The following is a 27,393-nucleotide window of genomic DNA, read 5'->3' on the forward strand; positions in this document are numbered from 1 at the left end:
AACTTCAGAGAGCTGACCTTCGAGATCTACAAAGGTGCAACATATCTGGTTGATCATGCTAACAACTTTCAGGCCCTAATGCTCACGGGGCCAATGACGCCAGCATGTGCATAGATTTTTTCGCCGCCCTTCGAGATGAAGCTCGGCTCTGGTATTCAAGTTTGGCACCTGGTTCACCAACCTATTCATCACACACTTTGCAACGAGTAAAAAACAATCTAAATCAGCGACATGCTTGCTTAATGTAATACAAAAGCCTAATGAAACTCTCTGGGAGTACATAAGAATATTTAACATGGAACTGCAAATCCCGAATCTGAACCTAGCTGTACAGCTCACTGTAGCCAAGAATGGCATACGTCACCCTGACCTATGCTAGGAGATAGAACTGAACCCCCAACCACTATGGAGGAATTCCTCGACGTGGCAAATAAATTTATCAAGGTAGAAGAAGCATTGGGGTCGTGGTCCGAGTTGTCTGGGGAAAGAAAGCGAGCTGAAGAAGAAGCACGCAGCAACAAGTAGAAGAGGAGAAGCAAGTCTCCCAAAAGAAGCAGGTCACTGAAAATCCGACGAAGCAACTCACCCAAAAGAAAGAGTAAGTCACCTTAGCGGGGTACAAATCAGTGATCTGGCACCCCACCGTTGTACAATAAGACATTTTACCCCCTTGAATGTAAAAAGGGGAGAAATATTGATGCAAATAAAATCAACAAACAATGTAAAGTGGCCACCTAGGATGAAGGGCGACCCAGCCACTAAAATCCCCAATAAGTACTATCACTTCCATCATGACGTCGGTCATGATACAGAGGACTATTGGAATTTGAAGAATGAGATTGAAGACCTGATCCGTCGAGGATACCTTAAGCAATTCATGAAAGATGAAGGCAGATTTGCTGAGCAAGGCAGGGAGGCACCTCAGACGAGTTGGGAACAAGAAGCAGCAGGAAAGACCTGTCTAGGGGGTCATCAACATGATCATCGGAAGGTCCATAGTAGCTGGTTCTACCACCTTGGCCGGAAGGAGCTCAATCAGGGAACTTGAGCATGATAATGACAATCTGCCAAAGCGCCCTCGAAGAGAAGAAGTAATTTACTTCACAGAAGACGACACACACGGAATACAATATCTGCATGACGACGCCTTAGTGATAAGATTGCTAATTAATTAGTGACTTCGAGGTAAAAAGAATTTTGGTCGACTCTGGGAGCTCGACCGATATCATATTTTTAGAAGCCTTCAAGCACATGGAGCTCGAAAGAAAAGACCTACAACCAGTTGACGTACCCCTGGTCGGCTTCAGCGGGGAAGTAGTCCAACCAGAGGGTACCAGTTGAGGCAGGCTCACCTGCTAACACAATCCGGTTCGATCACAATTTTCTAGTGGTCGCCACTCCCTCCCCGTACAACGTCATATTAGGCCGACCTATCCTGCATGCCCTCCGAGCAGTTGTTTCGACATATCACCTAACTATGAAGTTCCCCACTAACAGAGGCATTGGAGTCATGCGAGGCGACCAACTGGAGTCTCGCAAGTGCTACATAGCCGCCCTGAAGGCGGAAGGCAAGATTTCCGTCGACATCGACTTGGAGCCACCACCTGAAAAACACAGATGAGCAAGCTCAGCCAACTGAAGAAACCGTTATGGTGCCGGTCTCAAAGGTTGAGCCGGATAAGATGGTTCAAATAGGAGCTTGCCTAATAGAACCAATGCGCTCCAACTTGTCAGACCAGTCCGGTAGAGGAAAAGGAACCTTGCCCCAGATAGATGGAAAATAGTAGATGAAGAAGTAGGGAAGCTGCTCACCGCGGACTTTGTGAAAGAAGTCCAGTACCTGAGATGGATTGCAAAGCCAATTTTAGTAAAGAAGGCCAACAGCAAATGGCGCATCTGCGTCAGCTATACCAACCTAAACTGAGCCTGCCCTAAAGACAACTTTCATCTCTCCCAGATTGATCGCCTGGTAGATGCGACCTCAAGGTTCGAGCTGTTAAGTTTCATGGATGCTTACTCGACCGCTTGGTAGATGCGACCTCAAGGTTCGAGCTGTTTAGTTTCATGGATGCTTACTCCAGCTACAACCAGATTTCAATGGACATAGTTGATGAAGAAAAAATTGCCTTTGTAACTGAGATGGGCTTGTACTGTTATAAAGTCATGCCCTTCGGATTAAAAAATGCTGGAGCAACTTTCTAGCGACTTGTAAATAATGTTTTTTCAAATTTAATCAGAAATAAAGTTGAATGTTATGTAGACGATATGGTTGTTAAGACTCAATTTTCAAATGATTTGATTGTCAACCTGGACCTCATTTTCAATGTTTTGAGAAAATACAACTTAAAACTCAATCCGAACAAGTGTGTCTTTGGTGTGGCGTCAAGCAATTTCCTCAGATACACTTTTAGCCGATGTGGCATCAAAGCAAACCCAAAAAGAAATCCAGGTAGTACTAGATATGCAACCTCCTAGCTCGATTAAAGAAGTCCAAAAGTTGACTGGCCAAATAGCTACCCTGAACCGATTTATGTCTAAGTCGGTTAGGAAGTGTTTACCATTTTTCAAAGCAATAAAAAATAACCAAGACTTTTAGTGGATCAAAGAGTGTCAGCTCGCATTTGATGAGATGAAAAGATACCTAAGTTCACCTCCCTTATTGACCAGACCTAAGATCGGGGATGAGCTTAAGCTCTACCTCTCCGCGAGTGACGAGGTAGTCAACTCGGTCCTAGTTAGAGAAGTACAAAAAGTACAATGCCCTATTTATTATGTAAGTAAAGTCCTGCACGCTACTAAGACAAACCCCAACATAGAAAAATTAGCCTTTGCACTAGTGTTAGCAGCCCGAAAGCTAAGACCCTACTTCCAAGCTCACACTATCGTAGTCCTGACCGACCGACCTTTGATGCAAATCCTATAGAAGCCCGAAGTCTCGAGGAGACTTACGAAGTGGGCAGTCGAGCTTAGCGAATATGATATCTGTTATGAGTCATGACCAGTAATAAAAGCATAGTTCCTGGCCAACTTCATCATCGAGTGTACCTTCAACCTGTTGACCCCTGAAGTTGCCAAGCTAGCAAACGCATCGGAGGCCTCTACTAGTATGGCACCTGCCCCAGCTTCATCGTCCATGTGGACGACTCATCCAACCAGAGCAGAAGCGGAGTTGGGTAAATACTCTATGGACCTAGCGAGGTGAAGTTGGAATACGCGCTCCAGTTTTTATTCCGAGCTTCAAACAGCGAGGCTGAGTACAAGGCACTTATAGCCGGGCTGTCACTAGCAAAGGAAGTCAGAGCCAAACATCTCATGGTTTGCAGCAACTCATAACTCATAGTAAACCAAGTGAATGGACAGTGTGAGGCTCGGGAACCCGCCATGTCAGCCTACCTGGCCAAGGTCAGGGAGCTCCTGCCCGGATTCCACTCTTGGCATCTCAAACAAATTTTGAGATCAAAAAACACCGAGATCGACACTCTCTAGGTTGGCCAGCACAATTGACTCAACGATCAGAACAGTCTACATAGAAGACTTACCTCGCCCGTCCATAGAAAGGGCTGTAAAAGAGGTCGTCCAACTGACGAAAACAGAGCCGAGATGGATAGACCCACTCGTCGACTACATACACCAAGGAATATTGCTAAAGGAACATAATGCAACTCGACGGATAGAGCGACAGGCAGCTCGCTATGTGATCATGGGCGAGTAGCTATACAGGAGATCTTTTACATTACCATACCTGTGTTGCCTATGTCGAGCTAAAGCAGATCAGGTACTATGCGAAATTCACGAAGGGCTTTGTGGAGGACACTTGTGGGGCAGAGCCCTCGCTCAAAAGGCTTTATGGCAGGGGTACTATTAGCCCACGACGAAAGTAGATGCGATTGAGCTGGTACAAAGATATGACAAGTGCAAGTGACATGCCAGCATCCTGCACCAACCAACGGCCGACCTGAAGTACCTCACCAGCCCCTGTCCATTTGCACAATGGGGGATAGATATATTGGGCCCTTTCCCGCTAGCAACTGGACAAAGGAGATTCTTAGTGGTGGCAATCGACTATTTCATGAAATGGGTAGAGGTCGAGTCATTAGTCACGATCACAACTCGGAATGTGCAAAACTTCTTTTGAAAATGCATCATGTGTAGATTTGGATTACATAGGTCCTGATCTCAGACAATGGCAAACAGTTCGAAGACACTAAGTTTCAGAACTGGTGTGTAGAAATGTGTATAAGACAGAACTTCACATCGGTCGCCCATCCCTAGGCTAACAGTCAGGCTTAGGTAACTAACAAGGCAATCCTCCAAGGCCTTAAAGCTCAACTTTCCCGAGCTAAAGGTTTGTGGGTGGACGAGCTGCCCAATGTGTTATGGGCTTACCGAACAACCATCAAGACGGCGATAGGTGAAACACCCTTTAACCTGACATATAGGACCGAAGTTGTGATATTGACAGAGATAGAAGTGTCAACCTTAAGGATCTAGATATTCGACGAGGAAGCTAATGAGGAATATCTACAGACCAACCTCGACCTAGTAGAAGAAGTCGGAGACTTGGCCTACATTCAGACCACAACATACCAACAGCGAGTGGCTCAGTACTTAGAAAAGTTATGGTACCTGAGCCCGGTGTAGGAAAGCTAGGCCCAAACTGGGAAGGCCCTTATAGGGTCTCAAAAGTGATAGGTGGCGTACGAGCTCGAAAATTTGGAGGGGAAGGTGGTACCCCGTGCATGGAACATAGACAACTTGAGAAAATACTACATCTAAAAGAAAAAGTTCTGAGCTCGAAAATTTGGGCCGACCTTTCAACAGTCCGACTGACTTGTACTACAGGAAAAAAATAAAATGAAGCTCCATTGAGAAAGGCAGGTATCAGATATGAGAAACTATGTTCTATTAAGCAAAAGGCCAATAGCCGAATTACATGTATTCAAAAATCGCTAAGGCATTTGGCGCTCTTGGGAAGTGATAATCTCTCGAGCCTTGGTCAACTCACGTTGCATTTTCTCGCTCAGCCCAATGAAACGTTGGCGGTCTTCCTCTACACTGAGTTGGATCCCACGCATCTGGCGTTGTAGCACGTCGATGTTTGATTGCAGCGTGGTGATGTTAGCCTGTAGCTCGCACCCCTTCTTCTGGCCCGTAGAAACCTGATCTAGTAGGACCTGCCCTATGGTGTTTGCCTACCAAAAGAAAGAAAAATATGGTCAGGACGAGAATCATTGAAACTAAAAGACAGAAATCTCGAAAGAAAGCATACCTGAACAATGCAACGAGTTAACCAAGCTCCAGCATCGATTGGGTCCAGGCCGCGGTAAAACCACACATCCTTAGGAAGTAGCATGCCCCTGTCCATCCAAAGAGCTACATAGGGATCATTCGCACGATCAAGTATGGAGACGTCGACATTAGGAATGAAGCGAGGAATACCCGAGGTGTGTACGGGGCCGGCTTCACGTTCCTCTTGGCTGACTTGAGGTTGAAAGGTGGCGGGACCTGTAGAGTACTGATTGGTACTCATTGGTTCGCTACCTCCCTCAGGTCGACGATAGGAGGAGCAAAAGATGGCGACCTCACCTTGGCATTGGCCGAGGTCCCCTCCATCAATGAGCGATGATCTACCCTTCGCTTCTTCCTTGAAGTCTTCTTCTTTGAAGCCGCCAACATTGATTCCATGCTCGCCATGTCTAAAAAAGGAGAAAGAAAGGTTATTCGAGCTAAAAAGCAGTAGTACCAAAAACAAAATCTCGGAGACTGATCTACCTATGTGACTCAGGCCGACATGTATAAGCATGGGCTTGGTTAGAACGGTTTCTACTTTAACCTTTTGGCGGACAAATTCCTAAACCACAGCGTGCAACTCTTCACTGAACCCCTCACTAAAACTCCAACAATCACTATGCCAAATGATTCTAATGCCCCAGCCACGCTCTTAGAGAGGAAGAAATACCTGCTCTTCCAGTCCTTAACTTTATTGGGAAACTCATCGAGCACCTTATAGCCACCACGGAAGGGGAGATAGAAACAAAAAGGAACGAGGGGGGCTTTCTTCATGATATACAGACTAGAGAAAATATCCAGATTTAAAGGGAAATTGCAGTAGTGACATAAACAGATCAGCCTGACCAAGGCCCAAACTGCATTAGGGACGAGCTGACCTAAAGAGATAACCTAGTACCTCAACACCAAGAGAAAGAAAGGATGAAGGGGAAACCGAAGAACAACACTTCGACAGAACCTCGACAACTGATAGTACCTCAACACCAAGGGCATACTACTCACTAGAAAGAAAACAAATAAGATCAACATCGACAACTGACAGAACCTCGACAAGCGAACCGAGAACAACACTTCGACAACAACCTCCTCAAATCGGATACCACCCCAGAAAACTCCAAAACAATGTAAGTGGGGACCTTAGTGGGGACCCCATATTTATAATCCACTAGGCAAAAGAACAAGTGGTAGAGATGCATTGACAGCTAATAGACAACTGGCGACGCGCGGCCAACTTCAAATTCAAAATTTTGCACACCTGCTATGCGCACCTCTTTTTCATGTTTGAAATCAGTGCGTCTGCTATGCGTGCCCCTTTTCCAATTTTGAAATTTGAATTTCGTCGCCATCGCGCCCAACCTCAGACCGGGTCAAGAGAGAGAGTTGGGCAACCTACGAACCAGTCGGACCAATTACTTACCGAGAGCTATTCCCTTCGCCGAGCTGAGCTGATGTGGGCTTGGGAGTGGGGGGCAATTGATGAGGGGTGATTTGGTCCTTTGAATCACATTGCGACATGTGGCCTACAGACGACACCACAATGCTGAGTAAGTGAACTAGCTCGATAAGTTAACCTGAAGCACCTCGCCCAGGCTGACCTCCACCTCGACCGAGCCAAGTTGACAGGTCTCCTTGCTTACAACGACCCGTCTCAGAAATCGGCCAAGCTGTAGGAATCTCTGGCGACTTACGAGCGAGCGAGCTGACTTGCCCCGAAGAGATGTTACCAGCCCGAGATCTCTGGAGAATTAGTGCCTCGATCATTAGACTGGCCTACCACATCGCATGCCCCAGAGTTATGCAGACAGATCATAACCCCCGCGCAGAACACGCAACCGACGTAATAACTCGCCGAACCAAGTGGAAATGGCTCTATGAGACGATGAGACCCGTTGTAAGGGGGCTCAAACTACTAATGCCTATATAAGGTGCCCATTTCTACCTATGAAGGTGTGCACGATTACAAGCTCTCAAGCTCTCTCACTTTTTAAAATATGGGTTTTTACCATTTAGTCCACCCTTAGGTGGAGCTACTAGTAGACTAGGGGTGGAATGAATCATGCCCGTGGATTGATACCAAATTCACGGGCAGGATGTAGTTTATAGAGGGCTACTAGTAGACTAGGAGGGGGCTGCAAATTATATTTTTGAGGGAGATTGCAATCCAAAAATCCCTTTAAAATACTTTCTGACTTAAGCATTGGAGTGCCCACTCCAGGTAAAGACAACCCTAACACTCTAACTCTTCCTCTTGCAGAATAGAACCAACTCGGCCTAGCACAGCTCGGCTTGACAAGTACTATCTGAATCAGAGCCCGGGTCATTTGACACTTAAGAAGATCCAGATCACCCAACATCAGTAGTATTCAGTGATTCATGATTTAGAATCGCATCCACATTAAAAAATTAGGGTTAGGGTTGTTCATTAAGACTATCAAGTCACACTGAACTAAATCGAAATTAGTGATTTGGTCTGATTTGATGTTAAAACAGTTTGGTCCTCCAAAATTAACTTTTTGATTTTGTCTAGTTTTCTATATTTTTAGAAATCAGACTAAACGAAAATCATATTAAATTAAATTATTAATAATATATATTTATATGTTTAAACATATGTATGTATTCGTTTAACATTTCATTTATTACTGTTGTTTGTTCCTTGTAATTTGATATTTAATGAGCTATTTATGTTTGAAAAATTTTGAATGTAGTTTATAATTTTCCATTTATATAATATTAATAGGTGACATTTGTTAACATTTCAATTTGATATTTGAATTGTATTTGTTATTTATATAGGTATGCATGCTATGTAGACTTTTTAATTGATTTAAGCCCAATAGAGTGATTCAAAACCGCATTAGAAATCAGACGAAACCGTAAGTGGTTTGGTTTCTATAATAAAATGGTTTAGTCTAAGAATTCTCAAACCCTAATTTATTTGTTTGGTTTGAGGTCTCCAAAAACCAAACTTGAACACCCCAATTAGGACTGCAAATGATCTAATTGAATTGGATCCAAATCCGGTTCATTTAAATTCACTTTTATCAATTATATTTTATATCGGATTCGAATCAAATTTGGATTCTATTCAGATATTGAGTAGTATAAGTAAATTGAACTAAAAATTATAAAAAATATAATATATTGGTAAGAAAATGAATTAAAAATTACTTGTATCTATCACAATTTAGTGAAAACACAACATACAAAAATTATCACCCTTAATGGGATTGAGACAAAATCTAGTGTATGACCTTCAATGTGAAGCAAGAAACTTGAACCAACAATAAAGCGACAAGTCACAATTGAATCTCTAACATTAAAGTCTTTAATGTTAGGTACACATTGTGAAATGTGAACTCGCCTATATCTATACTAATAGTACTATTAAAAGTGTAAAACTTTTGTTTGATTAAAATACCCAATTTTTGAATTTGATATCTCTTTACTTGTATGGGCAGAAATGTAATTTGAATAATCACTTTTCTCCTCATTTAAAACTCCTCATTAAGTCTTTTCAAGGTATAACCTCTCACTAACATTCTTTGAGTCCTATTATTGCCTAAAATACCCCTATTTTTGAATTTGGTTACTCTCTAATTGTGAGGGCACAAAATGTAATTTGAATTATTACATTTCTCTTCATTCAATGCCCTCTCATTAAGTCTTATATTTGAGGTATTAACACTATTCTTTCATTGAATCATATATTAATTAACTATACTAAAGAAAAAAATAAGTGTGACAATATTGATGATAGTAATAATATACAAGTTTAAAAACAATCCAAAATGGGAACATCTATAATATAGTACATTCATCATATTAAACAAATAAAAACAATTTTTTTATAGATAAAAAATATAAAAAATTGTAAAAAAATTTTGGAAACACATTATTTACTATCATAATCATCACCATAAAAAATTGTCATGTGCATACTTACTAGAAAAAATTAAGTAGGTCGTGTGACTCCTTTAATGTGCAACCATTCAACGAGTCATAACACATATTAGACCAGTTAAATTTTTGGGTCTGTTTTATCCTTGAACCATTCAACGATCAAGTGATCTGACCGGTTGAATTGCTGAATTATTTTGCTCGATCAATTAATCACATATTCGATATCAATTATTTGTTTCTATTACCTTTCTTTTAGTACTTTTAGTTATTACCGTCATTAATAATAATAATTTTCATTTGTCGAACTCATTTTGTTTTATATAATGAAGATATAATATTCAAGACAACCTTTTTGGTAAAAATTCTGAATTTTTATAATTTCATCTATTTTTTATATTTTATTACTTAATTATGATACCACTAGTTGATCCATATTTGACCCAAATGGTTAAACCACTAACCTGCATCTGGTACAGAAAAACAATTCATTTCCCATATCAGTTTTTGAAACACTGATTTTAACAAGGAAAAATCTATGATAGGGGAAAGACTTTGACCAATCAAAACCCACCCATGAATTTTGATAAATAGCACCTGATTGGCTACCTATGGTCAGAAGTTTTTCAGATATCATATCTTTCCCATATCATAGTGAAACCCTTTTAACTAAAGATTAGGGCTTCCCATGGTCTGGGTTAACCCAACAGATCTGAGTTGAACCAATCCTATATATAGAGGGAAAATCTATGCTGATACACTGGGCTTTGACCAATCAACACCCCCCGGCGGGTAAATTTTGATAAATAATACCTGAATGATTATCACTTTTATGATAAGTCTTACTTTTGGAATTTGATTCGAATTGAAATACTTACATGATTTGAATTCTTACCGTAGGGAGGGGCCGGGGGACCATTTTGAGTATAGATGGGACATACGAAATGAAAGGGTATCATATGTTTTACATTCTATTCACTCGCTGCACTGCGTGTTTGTTGTGGTTTCTTTGCAGTTTTTAGTTGCTCAATGGAGGAGGCTGAACTTGGACGTTGGACCTGTATTGGGCATCTAATTTTCTGCCCTCACCACCTTTTTTTTTTCCTGTTAGTCTCCCTTAAGCCCTTCAGATGATGAAACAAAGTAACAAACCAAAAGGTCATGACCATGTCCTCAGATTCACAATCAGAACATGAATTTGATTGATCTACATGTTTAGCATGAGTTTTATCCTATAAAAAAACTCAGATCCCAGAAAATGAACAACAAAAGGAGCACCATCTGTTTGATCATTGTCCTAATTGAGTTGCTAGACCTATTTTCAGTATTTTGTACCTTGGCAGAGCAATGCATATCACCATTAGAACTCAGGAGCGGCATACTTACCAAATTGAAGTGACACCATCTATGACTTTCCTTGAAGTTAAGCAGAAGATGGAGCAGATTTCTGGTGCTGGGGTGGCTCGTCAATCCCTTTGGCTTTATGGATCTGAAGTACGAGATGATAGAGATATGGAATTCTATGATATTGAAGATGGGGCAACCATCATTCTCAACTATGAACGTGTATCTCTGGGCTACACATTCCCCATTGTAGCTAAGACACCAACAGAAGAGCTTAGCGTAGAAGTGGAAGAAGCATTGACTGTTGCCAAATTAAAGGAGAGAATTCAGGCCATTGCAAAAATTCCAGTTGAGAAAATGGCACTCTTTCATTTCTCCAGGGAAATGGAGGATGCTCTTTTCCTCTCTGCATATTTTGTTACTGAGGATTCAAAAATCGAAATCAAACTCCTACCCTAAAGGTGATTGCTACTACAGGTCTAGACTACATTAGTAACTTCCAGCCTTTTCTATCGTTTCCATTTCTCTTTAGATCTTCTAGTTAGTTTGTATTAGAATAAAAATCCAACTAAATTTATCTGTTAGAGGTAAATTGAGAAGTTTGCTCATCATTCTTGTCAAAAATTTTCTTATTATAAGGTTGCCCTTGGGTTTCTAAGTTGTTGAATTATGCAAACTCCGGCCATCGTTTAGGGTGAGGCATCTCTGATTTATCACTTAAATTCCTTCAATTACACTGGTTTTTGAGCTAAATACTTCAAGTTCCTTAGACTGGGTCGAATGCAAAAGCCTGCAAAGTTAACTTTCATTTCTATACGAGGTCATTGTAGAGAGGGAGAGAGAGGTTCCGCATGCGTCCACGGTGATTACTTTATCCACACAGAACAAGTAGAGAGAAGAATCAAAAGCAAAATACAACGAGACCCAACTCTCCAAACAAAGCCCTAACAAAACCCCAGCACCCCAAAACAAATCCTTAGCAAGAACAGAAGCAGTTTGTGAGAGCAGGGAAAGTCTTAAAATAAAAACCTAGCAAGCACTAATCGTCGCCGTAGGCACGGAACCGGTAACGCTCCTGGTAGAAGCCGTTGAAGTAGAGATCGGCCTCGAACCATTTAGGGTACCGAACCAAGTCTCCCTTCACGAACCGCATGAACCTCTCGCTCCCTTCGGGAACCACCCTCACTTCCCCTTCTTCGATGTAGACCAGCTGGTCCACATGCCAGTCCCACGGCAATCTGCACTTTCCCGTTTTCCAGACCGACCACCGCTGCACTCCTAACTCCTCCAGCCGCTGCGCTGACACCCCTCTCTCCACTCCCACGTTGTACAGCTCTTCTAGTGGCTTCTCTATCCTCATCGCCTTTACCTTCATCGTGCTTCCCGATTTTATTCGCCCTCCACCGCCCACGCGGCGGTGGGTTCTGGCGTCAGATCCCGGACGGACCGAGGAGAGGCTAAAGCTGAGGGCAGTCATTGCCACCGCCATCTCTCTCCGACGTCAGGTTCAAAGACCAGCGCTAGCGATCTTGTTTATCCGTTTTCTCAATAGGAAACTATAAAAATCTCTCTCTAGCCTCTAGTGGTAGAATGACTTAATTGCCCTTGCAATTAAGATGGGCTTTGGGAATTGGGACCCAAACACGGTAAAAAAAAATTGACTCTGATGGATAATTTTTGCAAGTAATGAAACTAATGGTGGGTGGGATACTAATTGAAGTATCAGAAGATTGAAAGGACCGACCATTCAATTTTTAAAAAGGTTGAAAAAAAGCAAAGGTCGTCTTGAATTTTTTTGTTAAAATAAGATTAAAGTCGGTAAACATTTCTGAGACCAAACAGCCCAAAAACCACTTTGGCTCCCACTTCTGATGGTTCAACCATCCCGTCCGGTCCATGTTTGACAAAACTGGAAGATACCCCCCGCACCCCTTTCAACATTCTGATCAAATTACTTGCAGTTACGTCCAACAATTCAATGGATAAAAAATGAAAGAATGAAATCCAGAGTACTCTTAACTAAAATCTGTACTGCTGCAGTTAAAACACATTTCCATATTCCAAGGCTATTATGGGCTAAAGGAACCCAAATAAAAAATTTCAACAATTCCCAAGTAGTATACACGAGTATTACAGGGAACATCCAAGAATACATCAGCAGAAGTCCAGTTAATCTTCGTGAATTTGTAGCCCCCCATTAATGTTTCTATACCATGAAATAAACTTGGAGCTTTGAAAGCAGCAGCAGGTCAGAGTTTGATGATAGAACTTCATTAGCTTTAAACATGATTACAAAACCATGTAATGTGATTTTCTAGTATCAGTTAGTTGGCACTACAGCTTACCCAGGCTTCGTCTGAAGGCAGATTACCTGAACCTGAACTACAAAGCTGCAGAGAAAAGTGTCGGTAAGACGAGAAAAAAAAAAAAGAGGTTACAGGAAAATATGGAATCAGAACATTGGAAAGCTCACATGGGAATTTTAGAAAGATGTGCTGACTGAAGCGGAGGACCTACTGGCCTTTAATTCCTTGAGAGTTCCAGATAGCCAATCCAAACCCTCATAAAGGCCATCTCCTCTAAGTGCACAAGTACCTTGAATATGCCATTTTCTGTTCTTCACATCATAGAGACCCAACCCTTGGCACACCTCCATTGGGGACATTGCGCCTTTCTAATCAGAGAAAGAAATTCCAGCAAATAAATAACCAAGTGAATACATGGACTCTTGTATATTCCAATCTCAAGGATTCTGGCGACAAACTCTGGTTTTTGTTTTCCCTTTCTTTTACAGAAAATAAATTAGCATCTACCAGCATTACCAGGACACAATTAAAATTAATAGGTCTAAAATCTGATAATGGGAAACCATGCTAAAACTAGGTACTTGCACAATGGTTCTATTAATATCATGATGATGAAATTTACTGATACGGGAAAAAAACAAAAAAAAAAAAATGCTGATGCTAGGAATCAAAAAAAAATTAGCACCTAATGTATATAAATAAAAGTCCAACTAATAAAAACAACTTGATTAATCTTCTTATTCACTCCAAATTCTAAAAGCATTTTTGATGCTGAAATGAGAAAAAACACCAAAGTTGATGTATTAAAAAAACACAATTAAACAAATAAGAAACATAAACACCACAACCTGCAATAATATCGTAATTAAGTAAAAAGAGGCTTCTAAAGTTCTTCACTGTGTGGTTGGGAAAAAAAGGCCACATGGCAATAGTTTTGTCCTTTTCCTTTGTGAGAATGCATTTTTGAGATGGAAACTTAATCAATTATTTCCCCTCAAGAAAGACAAATGACGGGTTAAAGGATATTATTGCAAGTTGATAGACAAGGATATATCTTATTAATAAACATATTGGGTATGTGAAATTGTTTTATACCTGAATCTGAACTCACAAGTGCATTTTTTCTTGTCCATGTATTTAAGGGGAAATTATTTAAAAGAAAGAGAGAAAAAAAGAACTCAACAGACCATGTCCTGTTTATTTGCGAAAACCAGGATGACACTGTTCAGCATGAAGGGGTCATTGATGATGGTCTGAAAGCAAGTAATTTGATTGAGTAAGAAAGCTATAGTCGGAAGAAGATAAACGGAATCAAAATATTAATGAAGAATATAGAACCTGAAACTCAGTCTTTGCCTTCCCAATTCTCTCTCTGTCCAATGAATCAACTACATAGATCTGCAAATACAGAATATATTAACACACTAATTCTAAACCTTTAATCACCAAACCTCCCCCAATTAAAAAACAAAGCAACATAAAATAAAACAAAACATTAGTTGCATACATTAAGTGAGAAAGATACTGCATTTATAATCAATTAAGTATAAACGTTAGCTGCATGATCAGATTGTATGCAAAGCTGTGGCCTGTTGGTTATACAAAATAAAAAGGAACTTCGGGCTTTTGCAACCAATGTAAACAAAGTCTCAAGGGCTTCCATCCTAACTCTATTCCCAAACTAGTATTTTTTTATAATTCTGTTCCCCAATTAATATTACAGAAATGAATTTAGCAGCTACCAGAAAACCATTAGAATAACTGCAAGATATAACATAAACACAATAACTGAAACAAGTGATTGGCAATAACCCATATCCAGATATCTAAAATAAAATATTAACAATTACCAGTGCATCTGTGTTGCTAAAGTAATGCCTCCAGAGTGGCCTAAGTTTCTCCTGTCCACCTACATCCCACACTGTGAATATCACATTTTTATACTGAACTTTCTCAACATTGAAACCTACAAAAACACACCAAAAAAAAGTCAATTGTACAATCCAGAATAGACTTCAATGACTATGATTTCATCATTTCAAGCTATCTAGGCCCCAGCCTTAACATTAAATTGGATGCCCAACCTACAGGTAAATCAGAGGAGGTAACCATTTATGTATACAGCAAGGCCAAAGTAGTAGTAGTAGTAGTAGTAGTATAAAGTATATTATTATTATTATTATTAAAGTGTATAACTAATTTATATATTTATATAAACTATATTATAATATATAGTATAATATATAATATACAGCAAGGCCAAAGTAGTAGTAGTAGTAGTAGTAGTATAAAGTATATTATTATTATTATTATTAAAGTGTATAACTAATTTATATATTTATATAAACTATATTATAATATATAGTATGTATGTATGTATGTATGTATGTATGTATGTATGTATGTATGATTAATCAGTTGAATTTGAATCTTGCTTCGATTCAAATCTGCTCCATTTACACCCCTACTAGGGATTTTTTATTGAGGTATCCATCTGAATGAGATCTTCAACTTGGATGACAAAAAAAAAATTCAATACTGGAAAAGCATGCCTAAGAACCATCTGTGCATTTCAGTGCCATAATTTTTATCAGGAAACTCAGATGCAGGGCTCGCCATTCTTAAACATGATGTCAAGAAAACTACTTCACTGTTGGGAAAGTGGCTGTGGAGATTTCCATTAGGAGAAAACAAGCTTTTGCACTTTGTCATTAAAAGCATCTATGGATTGGCAACTACTGGGTGGGATGCAAAGGAACCTATGAGAGCTTCAGCTTCCCTAGCCTCTCTGTGGAAATCCATCTCTGTTGTCTCTAGTCCTCTATCTTTGATTAGGTATTCATGTTTCCAATGGGATTAGGACCAGATTTTGGGAGGACTTATGGTGGGGGATACAACTTTAAAAAAGAAATTTCCTTGCATCTACAACCTTTCCTGGAAAAAAAACAAAAGAGTATCTCAATGTATATCCAATTGCCCATCAGGTTTGCAGTGGAATCTAGGCCCATCAGGTTTGCAGTGGAATCTAGGCCTTAGAAGTTAAGAGATTGGGAAACAAATGAAGTTGCAGCCCTTATTCAATCCTTGGAAGGTAACCATTTGGATTCAAGCACCTGATAGTAGAATTTGGACTCCTTGCTCTTCTAGCTTATTCTCTTGTGCCTATTTCTTTTGACCCTTAGTCCCTGCAGTTACCCTCTCAAGAGAGTTCCCAGTTAGAGAAATCTGGTTGGGCCCACCTCTCAAAAGATTTGAGCTTTCTGTTGGGAAGTTTACCAGAAAAAGATAAACATACTTGATGTCCTCCAAAAGAGAAGGTCAAATTAGTGTTTATCCCCTAATGTTTGTTCTCCATGCATGGCAAGTGATGAAACTACATTCAAGCTACTAAATTCCTGTCACTATGCCTCTAGTATTTGGGAGTTTGCTTTTAATCCATTTGGCTGCAAGTGGACTGCTCAGAGAGGCATTCAAAATTTATTTGAATTTTGAAAAGAGTTTCTTCAATCCAAGAAGGAAAAGAGGTAAGATGATGTGGAGGTGTATCAGGGCAGCCATCTTTTGGATGGTGTAGGAAGAAAGAACTCCAAAAATCTTTAAAGAAGAAAACAAAGCAAAGGAATGCCTACAAGAAAAGATTCTGATTAGGGCGGCAAATAGGTTGAAAACCTCTAACATATTTAATCATTTCACAGTAGATGACATGTCAAGGGGGTGGGGGCTATTAGATAATTCATCATCTATAGTTCAATTATCTCTCTACTGTTGGACTCCACCTGGCTCAACTTTGATGGCTGCAGCCTCAGCAACCTAGGGACCTAGGGCCTCCAGGTGTAGGGGATGTTTTCAGATGTCATGATGGAGCTAATGTAGCCACATATTCAGGACCTATAGGCCATTACAACTCATTTAAAGAAAAGCTCTCAGCTTAACTCTATGGACTAAGATATTGTTGATCACTCAACATCTTAAACTTGCAAGTGGAAGGGCACTCAAGCACTGCAATAAGATGGATGCAAAATTACAACCTGGCATCATGGTTGTTCAAACAAAGTATGAGGGAGATCGGGCACCTTTCAAGAGCATTGAATGCAATATTTAATTGGATTCAGAGATCTGCAAATAGCTTGGCTGATTCTATAGCCAGGAAAGGGGTAAAAAGGAATAAATGTTTTGGACTTCTATGTGAAGGGGATCTCCTGTTTGTAAGCCACTGCTAGTATCTGGATTAAACATCAATTGTACCTAGAAATTCTTAAAAAAAAACATTTTGTTATTGCAGAAGCAGCTCCAATTTAGATGGTTAATATGCGCTCTAAACTGGGAAGGAAACCCACGATGAGATCATTTCATTTCAATAACATCCAAAAAACGACTATAAGAAAACATAAGAGGGTTTCAGATAGCATAAGCCTCGACATACAAGCTAGTATTTTTTCTTTTCTTTTTCCTTTACCAAGCATATGCTTAAATTAAAGAAAGACATGTGAAATACCTCAAGAATAAAAGAGACACCAATATAAATCCTCAAAGCAGTGTTGCATGGATACCCCACCTTTGGAGGGGAGTCATGAACATGACTGACCCTCCAAATACATTTTGGGCTCAGCTACAGTGCAAATCAGGCAGATTTACCAAAATAGCCACTGCATCAACTCTCCAAAGTTACAAATCCTCACTTTAAACGGCTCTATATAACAATTGTCCAACCATTTAAACTGTCCAATAGGGCACTCTAGTATTTGTATTTTCCAATTTACACATAATTATGATCAATTCTTTGTTGGATCTTTTCAAATCAACATTAAAATTAAGAAAACACTGAAAAACAACCACATGGCAAATGGGCAAGGCTGTAAGTTTAACTTGTCAATTGTAAAAATAATTTAACTATTTATTTTGACATACTTATATAGTTCTGTGAATTTTAAAAATAATACTAAAAATCATAATATATGCAATAAAATATTATTTATGTGAGACGTCTCCACAATATTACTTTCTTAGCTGCACGTTAAATCTAGATATCAACCAATCACATTAAAGTCTGCTTACTTTTCACTGGTCACGTTTCACAAAGTGTACTTCCACATTTAACAAGGTGTACTTAACCATCATGTTCAACCAATCACGTCTTTTGTTGCATGGTACAGTGGATGCACTCATGCACCACCACAGATTTATATATTTGGGGGGGGGGGGGGTTGTGCGAGTGCGTGTGTCAACAATATTCATGGTTTCAATGTAATCCTGATTTTACATAATTTAATTTCCTAAACATTCTCAGCAATATTCATCCTCTATATCGAGTAAATAACAAGACCCCATATAGTAGGAATAAGGCTTAGATGATGATATCGAGTAAATAACAAATTAAAAGAAGGTAGAATTCTTCAGAACTTGACTTCTGCTGTTATTTTGGCTTCTGCAAGAAACCAAATCCTGGATTTTTCCCCTGTTCTATATGTTCAACCAATGAACCAAGTCAACTGCAATACAAATCAAGTGAAGCCAAAAGGAAGCCAGATAAGCAAGAAAACAAAGACTAGGTGGACATGGAAATATATACATCCAAAAAGCTTTTTTTTCCTACCAAATCATCAATCTAATAGAATTACCTCAAATTAGCAAACAAAATGCAAATCTATGGCAGCAAATCAGATTGTATTGTCAGCCCGACCTACCTATTGTTGGAACGGTTGATAAAACTTCTCCAATGTGAAGTTTGTACAGTATGGTTGTTTTACCAGCAGCATCCAGACCAAGCATTACAACCTAAACCAGAAGAAATTAGAAACATAAATAAAAGAGAACCATCAAACTTACGAACAAAACATGCACAAAATAAAGGCAGGAAAATGACCATAATATTGTTGGAGACAAGAATAAAATATGCATAATATTCTAAGTAACAAATTCAACAAAAACAAAAGGCAGATGAGGCAAAAAAATACAAATAAAGTCAACAGAAGTATTACGGAAAAGATCAGAACACCAGTAGAATGGAGATGCACTGAAATTTGTAAGGAACAGCATGAATGAAAACAGACAAACCAAAGGAAAAAGTGAATAAAACAAAATATGGTAATAAAAACTAGTATGGCTAGAGACTTCCTGAACTGTCTAAATGCAAGACAAACTTGGATTCCTAGGGAACTAAATCACATGGCAGATGGATTAGCCAACTGGGGTGTATTTCTGGAAGAGCTGTATAGTGATAGAATTCCTCCTTTGTAAGCTTTGGGGCTCAAACCCTGGCTATGTACATCCTCTCATGTACTTTTTCTTTCTATAATGAAATTCGGTTAAACTTTACTCAAAAAAAAAAAAAACTAGTATGGAAAGATTTTAGCTTTCTAACCACATTAAAATTGTAAGCAATCTTAAATAGCAAGGTAAGAATGGAAGAAATAGCCACTGGGGGCGGGGGAGGCACGGATGGACCAACTGGAACCCAGGCCAATCCAACCCAATTAGGTCAAGTTGGGTTGGTTCATTAGGCAATATGTAACTAGCTTTGTTAAATATGGTGTCTCCTCAGTCCTCTTGCTTACTATGAGCTCACCTCCTACAGGCCCACGCACGATCATGCAAATACAGAGGGTTTGGTATTATGAATCCAGAGAATGCTATGGCAGAAAGTAGAGCAGCAAGAGAACCTAACCATGGTAGAAGCTCTCCTTTCTTCTTTGATAGTTAACAAGATCAAACCATGTATAAAGATGAACAAAAAGATATATTAGAAGTCCCTGGCCTTGGGAAGCATAATTACCAAGGAAAACCGAGAAAAACAAAATTCATTGTGAACATTGACACTAAAGACCTAAGCTCAAAACCCATCTCACCGTTTAATGCACTAACAACTTGTCCACCCACAATCACAAAGCACGGATTCAGACAGGTAAAAGAGGTTCTAAGTAAATTACTATTCTCACAAGTACCCACTAAAAAGGAAGAAAAGGAAAAGACGTATAGAGCAATAAATGCATACTAGTAATTAAATAGGGAGATTTTCACTGGTTTAATTCGTATTATTGTGTTCCTCGTCATCTGAAATTATGTCTGATTACAAAACAAATACTTCAAATCCTCGAGGAGTAAGATTAACGAATTCAACTGATCATTCAAAACCTAAGAAAAAGTAGTGAACAGAATCAAAAGTGGAAAACAAAATTGACGGAGGAAAGCGAACATGAAATTCGAGAAACGTACCCTCATCTCGGAGTTTCCAAAGAAGGTATCGAAGAGCTTACGAAAGGCCTGACCCATGGTCGATCTCTGTGTCTGTCTGAAACTCAGAAAGCGTCAGCCAGCGAACCTTTCTCTCATGAATAAGAAGGAAGCTACGGTGAGATTCAAAGTGTTCATAGAGCAATCAGAGTCCCCGTTGGATTTGATGATCGAGAGGGAGGGAGTAGTGAAGATTCCTTCGCGGAAGATGAGAAGTGTTTTCGTTCTGAAGCTTAATTTTCCCTTTTATTTTTAACGAATTTAATTTTTTTCCTCCGATTTGTATTACCAGGAAGCTTTTAAGGTTCGAATGCTAAATGGTCGAACGAATAACGTACACAGGGTGTGTTTGTTTAGGAGTCCGCGTTCTGTGCACCGATGGATGCATTGGACGCGTCAACCCATCAATCACGTTAGACCACATCGATTGGGCGCAGGATGGGTAACGTTAACAGAGGTTTGGTCGTCAACCGATGGAGTCCGGTCCGGTTCAACCATCCATTTTACATTCATTTTGAACTCCCCCTCCCTATCTCCTCCTCATGAATCCTAGCACAACAGCTCACCGGTGCCGTCACTCTACACCGGCGCCTCCGTGAACGACGCAGCCACCAGTGGCAAGAGACAATTGTCTGGTGGCACTCTCTCTCTCTCGTTCATACGTCTTCTTCCTATTCCTGTAGTGTGCCATAGGCTATAACCACTTGGAAGATTGTTGCACTCCCCACATGGTTAAATTTTCAGCAACTTGAAAAGATTTCAAGGAGGACTATTTGGAATCAAAAAATGCTAACCTGTGTGCCATAGGTCATAGCCACTCATGTGAGGCTGCTGACTTAGATACATGACAGAGTTTTAGTGGGGGTGAAATTTAGATACATGACTTAGATACTTTGACCTGCTCATGTGAAAGAGGTTTGCGCAAGGATTTTAATAGTTTGTTTTGGATACATATGACAGAGTTTTAGTGGGGTGAAATTTAGTCCATCAACAAGAGATAGAGGCTGATCTCAATTTCTTACACCATTCTAATATCACCAAGCAATTCCTATAACTAAGGGTGTCAATGGACCGGTTTTGGATTGGACCCCATCCACTCCAAAATTATTTTGGATGGATTGGACGGACCAATAAGACATATTGGATTAGACTAATCCGGTCCAAAATATTTATTAGATTGGATTAGAACTGGTCCGTCCATAATAAATTTATATTGAATTGGGTTGGATTAAGTCAATATCTGGTTCATTGATATAAGATAAGAATATATGTGTCAATGGACTGAGTTTGGGTTGAAACCAATCTAAATCAAAATAAATTTGAACAGATTAATGGTCCAAACATTGAATTGGACCGGTCCAAATTGATCCAAAACATTCATTAGACTGGATTGAACCTGATCCATTTATAATGGACTCACATTGGACTGGATCGTGTTGGACCAAATCCAGTCCAATTGGCAACCCTACAGGCTATACCACCGAATTAGCTTTTGAACCAAAGAGTGTCGCCTCATTACAAGTACTATCACGTATTTAGAAGAAGCAAATCAAGCTGCAAAACTGGTTAATAATCTAATATTTTATCTTATATTTCCGCAAATCAAGTTGCAAGAGTGTCGCCTCATTGCAAACTTTCACCTGTCCAAAAGGCTAGCTGCCAATTTGAGATTAATTCAATTAGGCCTTGGACTCAGAGCTTTAATAAATACCATCTAAAATACTCAAGCAAATGAAGATATCATGAATCTCAGTCCATCCTTGATACTTCAATAGGATACATTATTAAGGCTCCTTTACATTTCAGTAAGTTATTTATCTGGGTAAATGCACTTATCAAGGTTAATCTTTCCTGGAAAGATTTATTTTACCCATGTTCTTTCATTTTCCATGTAAATAAAGTAATGGCCATTTTATTCATAAAAACCCATTATTATAAGGGACATTTTTGCCCCTTTCAAATATTCGCAACTTTCCCCAAGATGCAAAAGCTATTTACCCACTTAAGATATGGGTACCGAGGAAAATAAACTTCCCTGATCCCCACATAAATCTGAAAAGAGAACATAGAATTTTTGGTCAATGGAAATTAAAATCCCATTAACCAATTTTCCCCCTCTCAAAATCCAGCAAAAGAACACCCCCTAAAGTAAATCAAATAATAAACAATATATTGCAGGAAACGGAATATATCATAAGACTCTCCAGCATAGAGGTAGCTTACTGTTCCATGGACGACTCTCTCCTCTGACCTCTGAATCACTCTAATACTCTTGCTCCCACTTAGAAAAAACTCGTCCTGACAAAAAAGAAAAAAAAATATTTCATTAGAGACTGATATTTATATTTTACCAGATTATGTCTCGTTTAAGTGGTAATCAATTTACAATGAATAATTATAAGCTTATTTAAATTAGGGAAATTGTCCAAAACCCACCATCACTTTTTACTAATTCTAAATTCACCACGACTTTTTAAAACATCCAAAACTCACCCTGTCAATGAGATTTGATTTTCTAAAACTCATCATCGGTTAGAATACCGTTAAAGTTTAATGACCAGAATGGTGAGTCGGCCTGTTAAACATTTTTTGACTGAAAAATGTTTGAGGGTATGATTCTTCTACCTTCTGTTTTCTTGTTACTTCATCTTGTCAACATCGGCCTATTAAACAAGTTCACTCACAAAACAAGCGAGGCCATTACTGGGGCTCATGAACTGGCAATGAACTCTGGCCATGCACAGTTTACTCCAATTCACATGGCTGTCGCATCGATAACTGACCCAAATGGCATCCTCCGACAAGCAGTCACCAGTGTTGGTGGTGATGAGGCCGTGAACTCCTTTGAACGAGTCGTCAATCAAGCCATGAAGAAAATTCCGTCTCAGCATCTTGCCCCGGATGAAATCCCTGCAAGCACTTCTTTGATTAAGGTAATAAGGCGAGCCCAATCGTCATAGAAATCTCGTGGCGATACCCATCTTACCGTTGATCAGTTAATTCTTGGTCTTTTTGAGGATTCCCAAATCGGAGATCTCCTCAAGGAGGCTAGGGTTAGTGCGGCAAGAGTGAAATCAGAGGTTGAGAAGCTACGAGGGAAGGAAGGAGGAAGGTTGAAAGTGCTTCCGGCAACGCCAATTTTCAGGCATTGAAGACTTATGGTCATGACCTCGTTGAGCAGGCTGGGAAGCTAGACCCAGTCATTGGTAGAGACGAAGAGATTCGGAGAGTGATAAGGATTCTCTCTAGAAGAACAAAGAACAATCCAGTTTTGATTGGAGAGCCTGGTGTGGGTAAGATTGTTGTGGTGGAAGGACTGGCTCAAAGAATCGTCACAGGAGATGTCCCAAGCAATCTTTTAGATGTGAGACTAATGCTTTGGATATGGGTGCCCTTGTGGCTGGAGCCAAATACAGAGGAGAATATGAGGAGAGGTTGAAAGTTGTATTGAAAGAGGTCAAAGAAGGGAAAGTAATTCTCTTCATTGATGAGATCCATCTGGTTCTTGAAGCTGGTCGAACTGAGTGTTCCATGGATGCAGCTAATTTGTTCAAGCCAATGCTTGAGAGAGGCCAGCTGAGGTGCATGCATTGGTGCAACTACCCTTGAAGAGTACAGGAAAAGGATGCTGCTTTTGGGAGAGAATTCTAGCAAGTTTACGTTCCAGAGCCCAGTGTTGCAGACACAATCAGCATCTTTCGAGGATTGAAAGAGAGGTATGAAGGTCACTGATGTAGCACAATCTGACTGTTCCCTGCTGGAGGATGATCTGGCTTCCAGTCGGACGGCGAGCTAAGCGGATCTGCAAAATAAGATCAGAGAACCCGGGGTGGCTAACCCGGCGAGGTCGCTTCGATGCTTAAATTAGTAGGTTGTTGCAAGTTGAAAATTGCTTTGAGAATATAGAGAGCTAGAGAGCTGAGAAATCACGTGTACCTTCAGCCATCGGGGGTGGACCCTTTATATAGTTGAATCCTCGTGGGTTTTGCGGATCGGTTTTGGGATCTTCGTCACGATGTGATCCGTTTCCTTGTTAATTGGAAGATAACGTTGCCAATCGATAAGGCTTATCAATTCCGCCTGAATCGGGCAGGGAGGAGATAATGCTAGTTGTTACGCGGCGTGATCCCATGAGGTTCCGAATACGTTGGAGGGATTTCCGGGATCACCACTTAGTGGTCTCGAGTCGGTATCCCTGAGCTAATGCCTATAAGTTCCGAACTAGGTTGAATGCCGAAGTGCCTTGGGATCGAGGTGATCCTATTGCGATCTCGTCCCGAGGTAACCTTGTCGCGAGGTCACTTTATCCCGAGGTGGTTGGATATCCGAGCTCGATCTGTTGCGGACTGGTCATGTCAAGCTGAGTTGTCATCTCTTGGTTAGGTCGTGTCTACGTATCCCCTCTTTACTAGGTCGGGCCAAATCACCCTTCATCAATTACCCCCACTCCCTGAGCCAGGGGTCCTGACCCGGTGCGGAGAGTTCATGACGAGTCCAAGTGGATTTGGCCCGAGGTCCAGGTGGCTTGTCAGACGAATAGCTGGTCGCACCTGTTCGGCCACCCGGCTCAACCAGGAATAACCCAGGTCGCCTCTAGTCTACGCGCGGAGGTCACGCAATCTAAAAACTCCGCGAACGTCAAAAAACGCGCTAAACTGATTTCAACCTTGGGGGTCGCGCTGCTGGTTTTCCTAGGAGCCGTTGCATTGCTTCGATCTCAACCGTTGATTCTCGGACACAGCGGCTATAAATAGGGGGTTCGAGACTCATTTGCTTCGCCACAAATTCGCTAGCCTTCGATCTGAGGTTTCATTCAAGTTCCTTAGCTCAGTTTCTCTAGTTCGGTGTCTTCTTTTAGTTCGGTCTCTCTTTTGTGAATCTTCTCTAGCTCTCCTTTTTTATTCGATGTCTATCTTTTCCATGTCTAGCTTTAGTTTTGATAGTCTTTTAGATGGAAGCGATGAATCCGCTGGGGCCGAGGTGGGGACCTCGGCTCAGGTCGTAGATCGCCACACCGAAGAAGCTACTTCGGGTCGAGAAGCAGTCCGTAGTCCTCCTAAGGTGAAATCACCCCGAGAGGCGCAAGAGGCCTCAGGTGGTCTGGCGTCCACCTCGCACCGAGGTCGGCAGCCAGATAACTTTGGCCCATCGATGATGACAACAGATAGGCTCTAGACCTTAGTAGTTCGGTATAGGCTTCCGAGCAACCTTGTCTATAGTCTTCCCCTAGGTAACTTTCCCTGGGAGCACGGTCGCGACGAGATTGTGATCTTCGAGGAGCAGCTCGCAGCTGGTCTTCGTCTTCCACTTCACCCCCTAATCGTAGAAGTTATAAAACTTTTTAACATCACCATAGATCAGTTGCATCCGAACTCCATTCGCAACGTAATAGGAACCATCTCGCTCCTCCATGACTATAACCTGCCCCTTGACCTTGATATTTTCTCTTCCATCCTTTCAATAAAGAAGAACCCCTCCTGTGTTCTACCCGAGCACAGGCGAACTTATTACCTATCTCCTCGTCCGGGCTATACGCTTCTACACGAGCTCCCAAACAAGGTCCCGGCCTGGAAAATGGGCTACTTTGTGGTCCATAACACCGAAGGGTGGCCCTTCCCGACCCACTGGAGGGGGGCCATTCAGGATCCCGGTGTCGGGCTGGACCTGAAGACAAGGGAAGCGCTCCGATCTTGGGCGGAGCTCGGTTTCAAGTTCGCAGACTACGCGACCGAAGACAAGCTCGTGCAGGCCGGTCTAAGTCCTGGTAGGTCGTCACTTTTTGTGTTGCCTTTGTTTTATTTTGATGTTGCTTCTGATGATTTGCTTTTGTTATAGCAACCATGAAAATCCCTACGAACGAACTCCTTGGTAGAATGAAGGGAAATCAAAAGCAAGCTACCAAAAGACCTCGCGTTGAGTCTCTGCTGGCTATTGATCCGGAGCCCGAGCTGCCAACGTCTTCGGAGGAACCTCCTGTGATCGACCTGGTCGAGGAGGAATCAGGGAAACTCTCCCCGCCCCGCGCGCCCGAGGAGGCAATGTCTTCGAAGACCGCCCCTGATGGTGCCGCTACTGCATCTTCAGGCAGCGAGGGAGCAGTTCGGAGCATCTTTACTCCAAAATACAACCTTCTCAAGAGCAAGAGCGATGTATACGCGGAGGAGGTTGCTAACTGGGCCGAGCTGTCGGTTGCTCAGCTCGGAGCGCGAGCGACTATCCACTGCAAGGTGGTAAGTTTCTGTCTTGACTTCTTCGGTTTTGTACTTCTCTTTTCTCGTACTAACTCCTGTGTTTCTACTCTCAGCAAGTGAACTCCACTGTACATGCCTTGGCTTACCAGTCCGAGGTGCATCAGAAGTGTGCTCTTGCAGCTGAATCTTCATCTCGTGAGGCTCATGCCGAGCTAGATTTAGCCCGTAGCGAAGTCAACCAGCTGAAGAAGGACGTGCAGGCTAAAAAGGAGCTGATAACACTACTGGTGTCCGAGAAGGAGGAGATCATGGGGCAAAAGACGGCGTTGAAGAGGGAGGTAGAGAACCTCGAGACCCTCGTAAAGGAGCGAACTGAGATACTCCTTCAAGCAGAGGAGGAGGCTAAGATCAAGGCCGTCGAGGAATACAAGACCTCAGAGGAGTTCCGTGGAGAACTGGTTGAGACAGAGACGGAAGGCTATCATAAGGGCTTCAAGCTCAGTAGGTGGCTGACCCAAAGTGAATTCCCTCAGCACGAGGGTCACAGATGAAATGGTTGTCGAAGTTGCCGAAGATCCAGACTCCGAGGTGGAAAGTGATGATGATCTATTCGGCGACGTCGAGGAGATTGGGGCTGATGAGTGTATGGACCCTCCTGCTGAGGCTTCGAACAAGGGCGAGGAGCCCTGAGATGAATAGAGGCCTCCTCTTATATTGTACACCCCGGGCCTCCGAGCTCGGTTTATAGTGAATTTCTTTTTCCTCCTGTACTCAAAGTTTGATATCAATGAAATACACTTTTTGACTGGCCTTTTGTTCAAAAATGTTCTAAGTGCAAATAACTCCCGAATTGGCGAACTAACTAAGTAGGCGTACATGTGTAAGTTACCCTAAACTGTTGAGCTACCAAGCTGGACAACAAGTAAGGGTAACCGAAGATAGAATTTTCCCAAGTGGAGGTTACCCCAAACTACTGATCTGGACTACTAGTAAGGGTAACTTCACATAATGTACGTCGAGGTGAGCGGACATTGTAGGGTATATACCCGACCTGCCTGCACATGGGCCACTCGCTTAGATGTCAGTTGTCCCTATGAGCTAGTGGGTCCAACCTAATATTATATGCCGAACTG

The 27,393-nt window shown here is 41.2% G+C and overlaps 4 protein-coding genes and 1 pseudogene across 6 annotated transcripts; 3 read left to right on the forward strand and 2 right to left on the reverse strand.

Moving 5' to 3' along the window:
* The first annotated feature begins 10,536 nt into the window (after positions 1–10,536).
* Positions 10,537–10,992, forward strand: LOC104587291 (uncharacterized). Its single transcript, XM_010244839.1, has one exon. It carries the CDS (start codon positions 10,537–10,539, stop codon positions 10,990–10,992), a length of 456 nt encoding a protein of 151 aa, XP_010243141.1.
* Positions 10,993–11,311: 319 nt separating this feature from the next.
* Positions 11,312–12,075, reverse strand: LOC104587264 (uncharacterized). Its single transcript, XM_010244804.3, has one exon. It carries the CDS (start codon positions 12,020–12,022, stop codon positions 11,573–11,575), a length of 450 nt encoding a protein of 149 aa, XP_010243106.1. The 5' UTR covers positions 12,023–12,075; the 3' UTR covers positions 11,312–11,572.
* Positions 12,076–12,523: 448 nt separating this feature from the next.
* LOC104587263 (uncharacterized) lies at positions 12,524–20,487 on the reverse strand. Of its 2 annotated transcripts, XM_010244801.3 has the most exons (7): positions 20,052–20,470; positions 18,524–18,614; positions 14,690–14,805; positions 14,178–14,237; positions 14,027–14,092; positions 13,007–13,207; positions 12,524–12,923 (listed from the first exon to the last, which is right to left on the reverse strand). In XM_010244801.3, exons 1-6 carry the CDS (start codon positions 20,106–20,108, stop codon positions 13,016–13,018), a joined length of 582 nt encoding a protein of 193 aa, XP_010243103.1. In that variant the 5' UTR covers positions 20,109–20,470; the 3' UTR covers positions 12,524–12,923; positions 13,007–13,015. The 2 variants fall into 2 exon arrangements, with proteins under 2 accessions (XP_010243103.1, XP_010243105.1); XM_010244803.3 differs by lacking the exon at positions 14,027–14,092 and having other exon boundaries at positions 20,052–20,487.
* A 2,182-nt stretch (positions 20,488–22,669) lies between these two features.
* On the forward strand, positions 22,670–23,508 carry LOC104587290 (chaperone protein ClpB1 pseudogene; annotated as a pseudogene).
* On the forward strand, positions 22,695–27,060 carry LOC148804192 (uncharacterized). Of its 2 annotated transcripts, none has more exons than XM_088895378.1 (3): positions 22,695–25,833; positions 25,905–26,299; positions 26,374–27,060. In XM_088895378.1, exons 1-3 carry the CDS (start codon positions 25,644–25,646, stop codon positions 26,809–26,811), a joined length of 1,023 nt encoding a protein of 340 aa, XP_088751504.1. In that variant the 5' UTR covers positions 22,695–25,643; the 3' UTR covers positions 26,812–27,060. The 2 variants fall into 2 exon arrangements, with proteins under 2 accessions (XP_088751504.1, XP_088751505.1); XM_088895379.1 differs by having other exon boundaries at positions 25,905–26,296.
* Positions 27,061–27,393: the final 333 nt, after the last annotated feature.

This window comes from Nelumbo nucifera, chromosome 1, assembly GCF_055504915.1.
Source record: "Nelumbo nucifera cultivar China Antique chromosome 1, China Antique-T2T, whole genome shotgun sequence".
Taxonomy (NCBI): Eukaryota; Viridiplantae; Streptophyta; class Magnoliopsida; order Proteales; family Nelumbonaceae; genus Nelumbo; species Nelumbo nucifera.

Bases quoted from the DNA above. Each gene is read 5' to 3' on its own strand.
- LOC104587291 (XM_010244839.1), top strand. From the start codon at position 10,537: ATGCATATCACCATTAGAACTCAGGAGCGGCATACTTACCAAATTGAA.
- LOC104587264 (XM_010244804.3), bottom strand. From the start codon at position 12,022: ATGGCGGTGGCAATGACTGCCCTCAGCTTTAGCCTCTCCTCGGTCCGT.
- LOC104587263 (XM_010244801.3), bottom strand. From the start codon at position 20,108: ATGGGTCAGGCCTTTCGTAAGCTCTTCGATACCTTCTTTGGAAACTCC. The intron at 14,238-14,689 runs GTAATTGTTAAT...CTGTATTTGCAG, and splicing joins TTAGCAACACAGATGCACTG to ATCTATGTAGTTGATTCATT. The intron at 13,208-14,026 runs GTCTGTTGAGTT...TTCTCTGATTAG, and splicing joins TCGCAAATAAACAGGACATG to AAAGGCGCAATGTCCCCAAT.
- LOC148804192 (XM_088895378.1), top strand. From the start codon at position 25,644: ATGGGCTACTTTGTGGTCCATAACACCGAAGGGTGGCCCTTCCCGACC. The intron at 25,834-25,904 runs GTAGGTCGTCAC...CTTTTGTTATAG, and splicing joins GCAGGCCGGTCTAAGTCCTG to CAACCATGAAAATCCCTACG. The intron at 26,300-26,373 runs GTAAGTTTCTGT...TTCTACTCTCAG, and splicing joins CGACTATCCACTGCAAGGTG to CAAGTGAACTCCACTGTACA.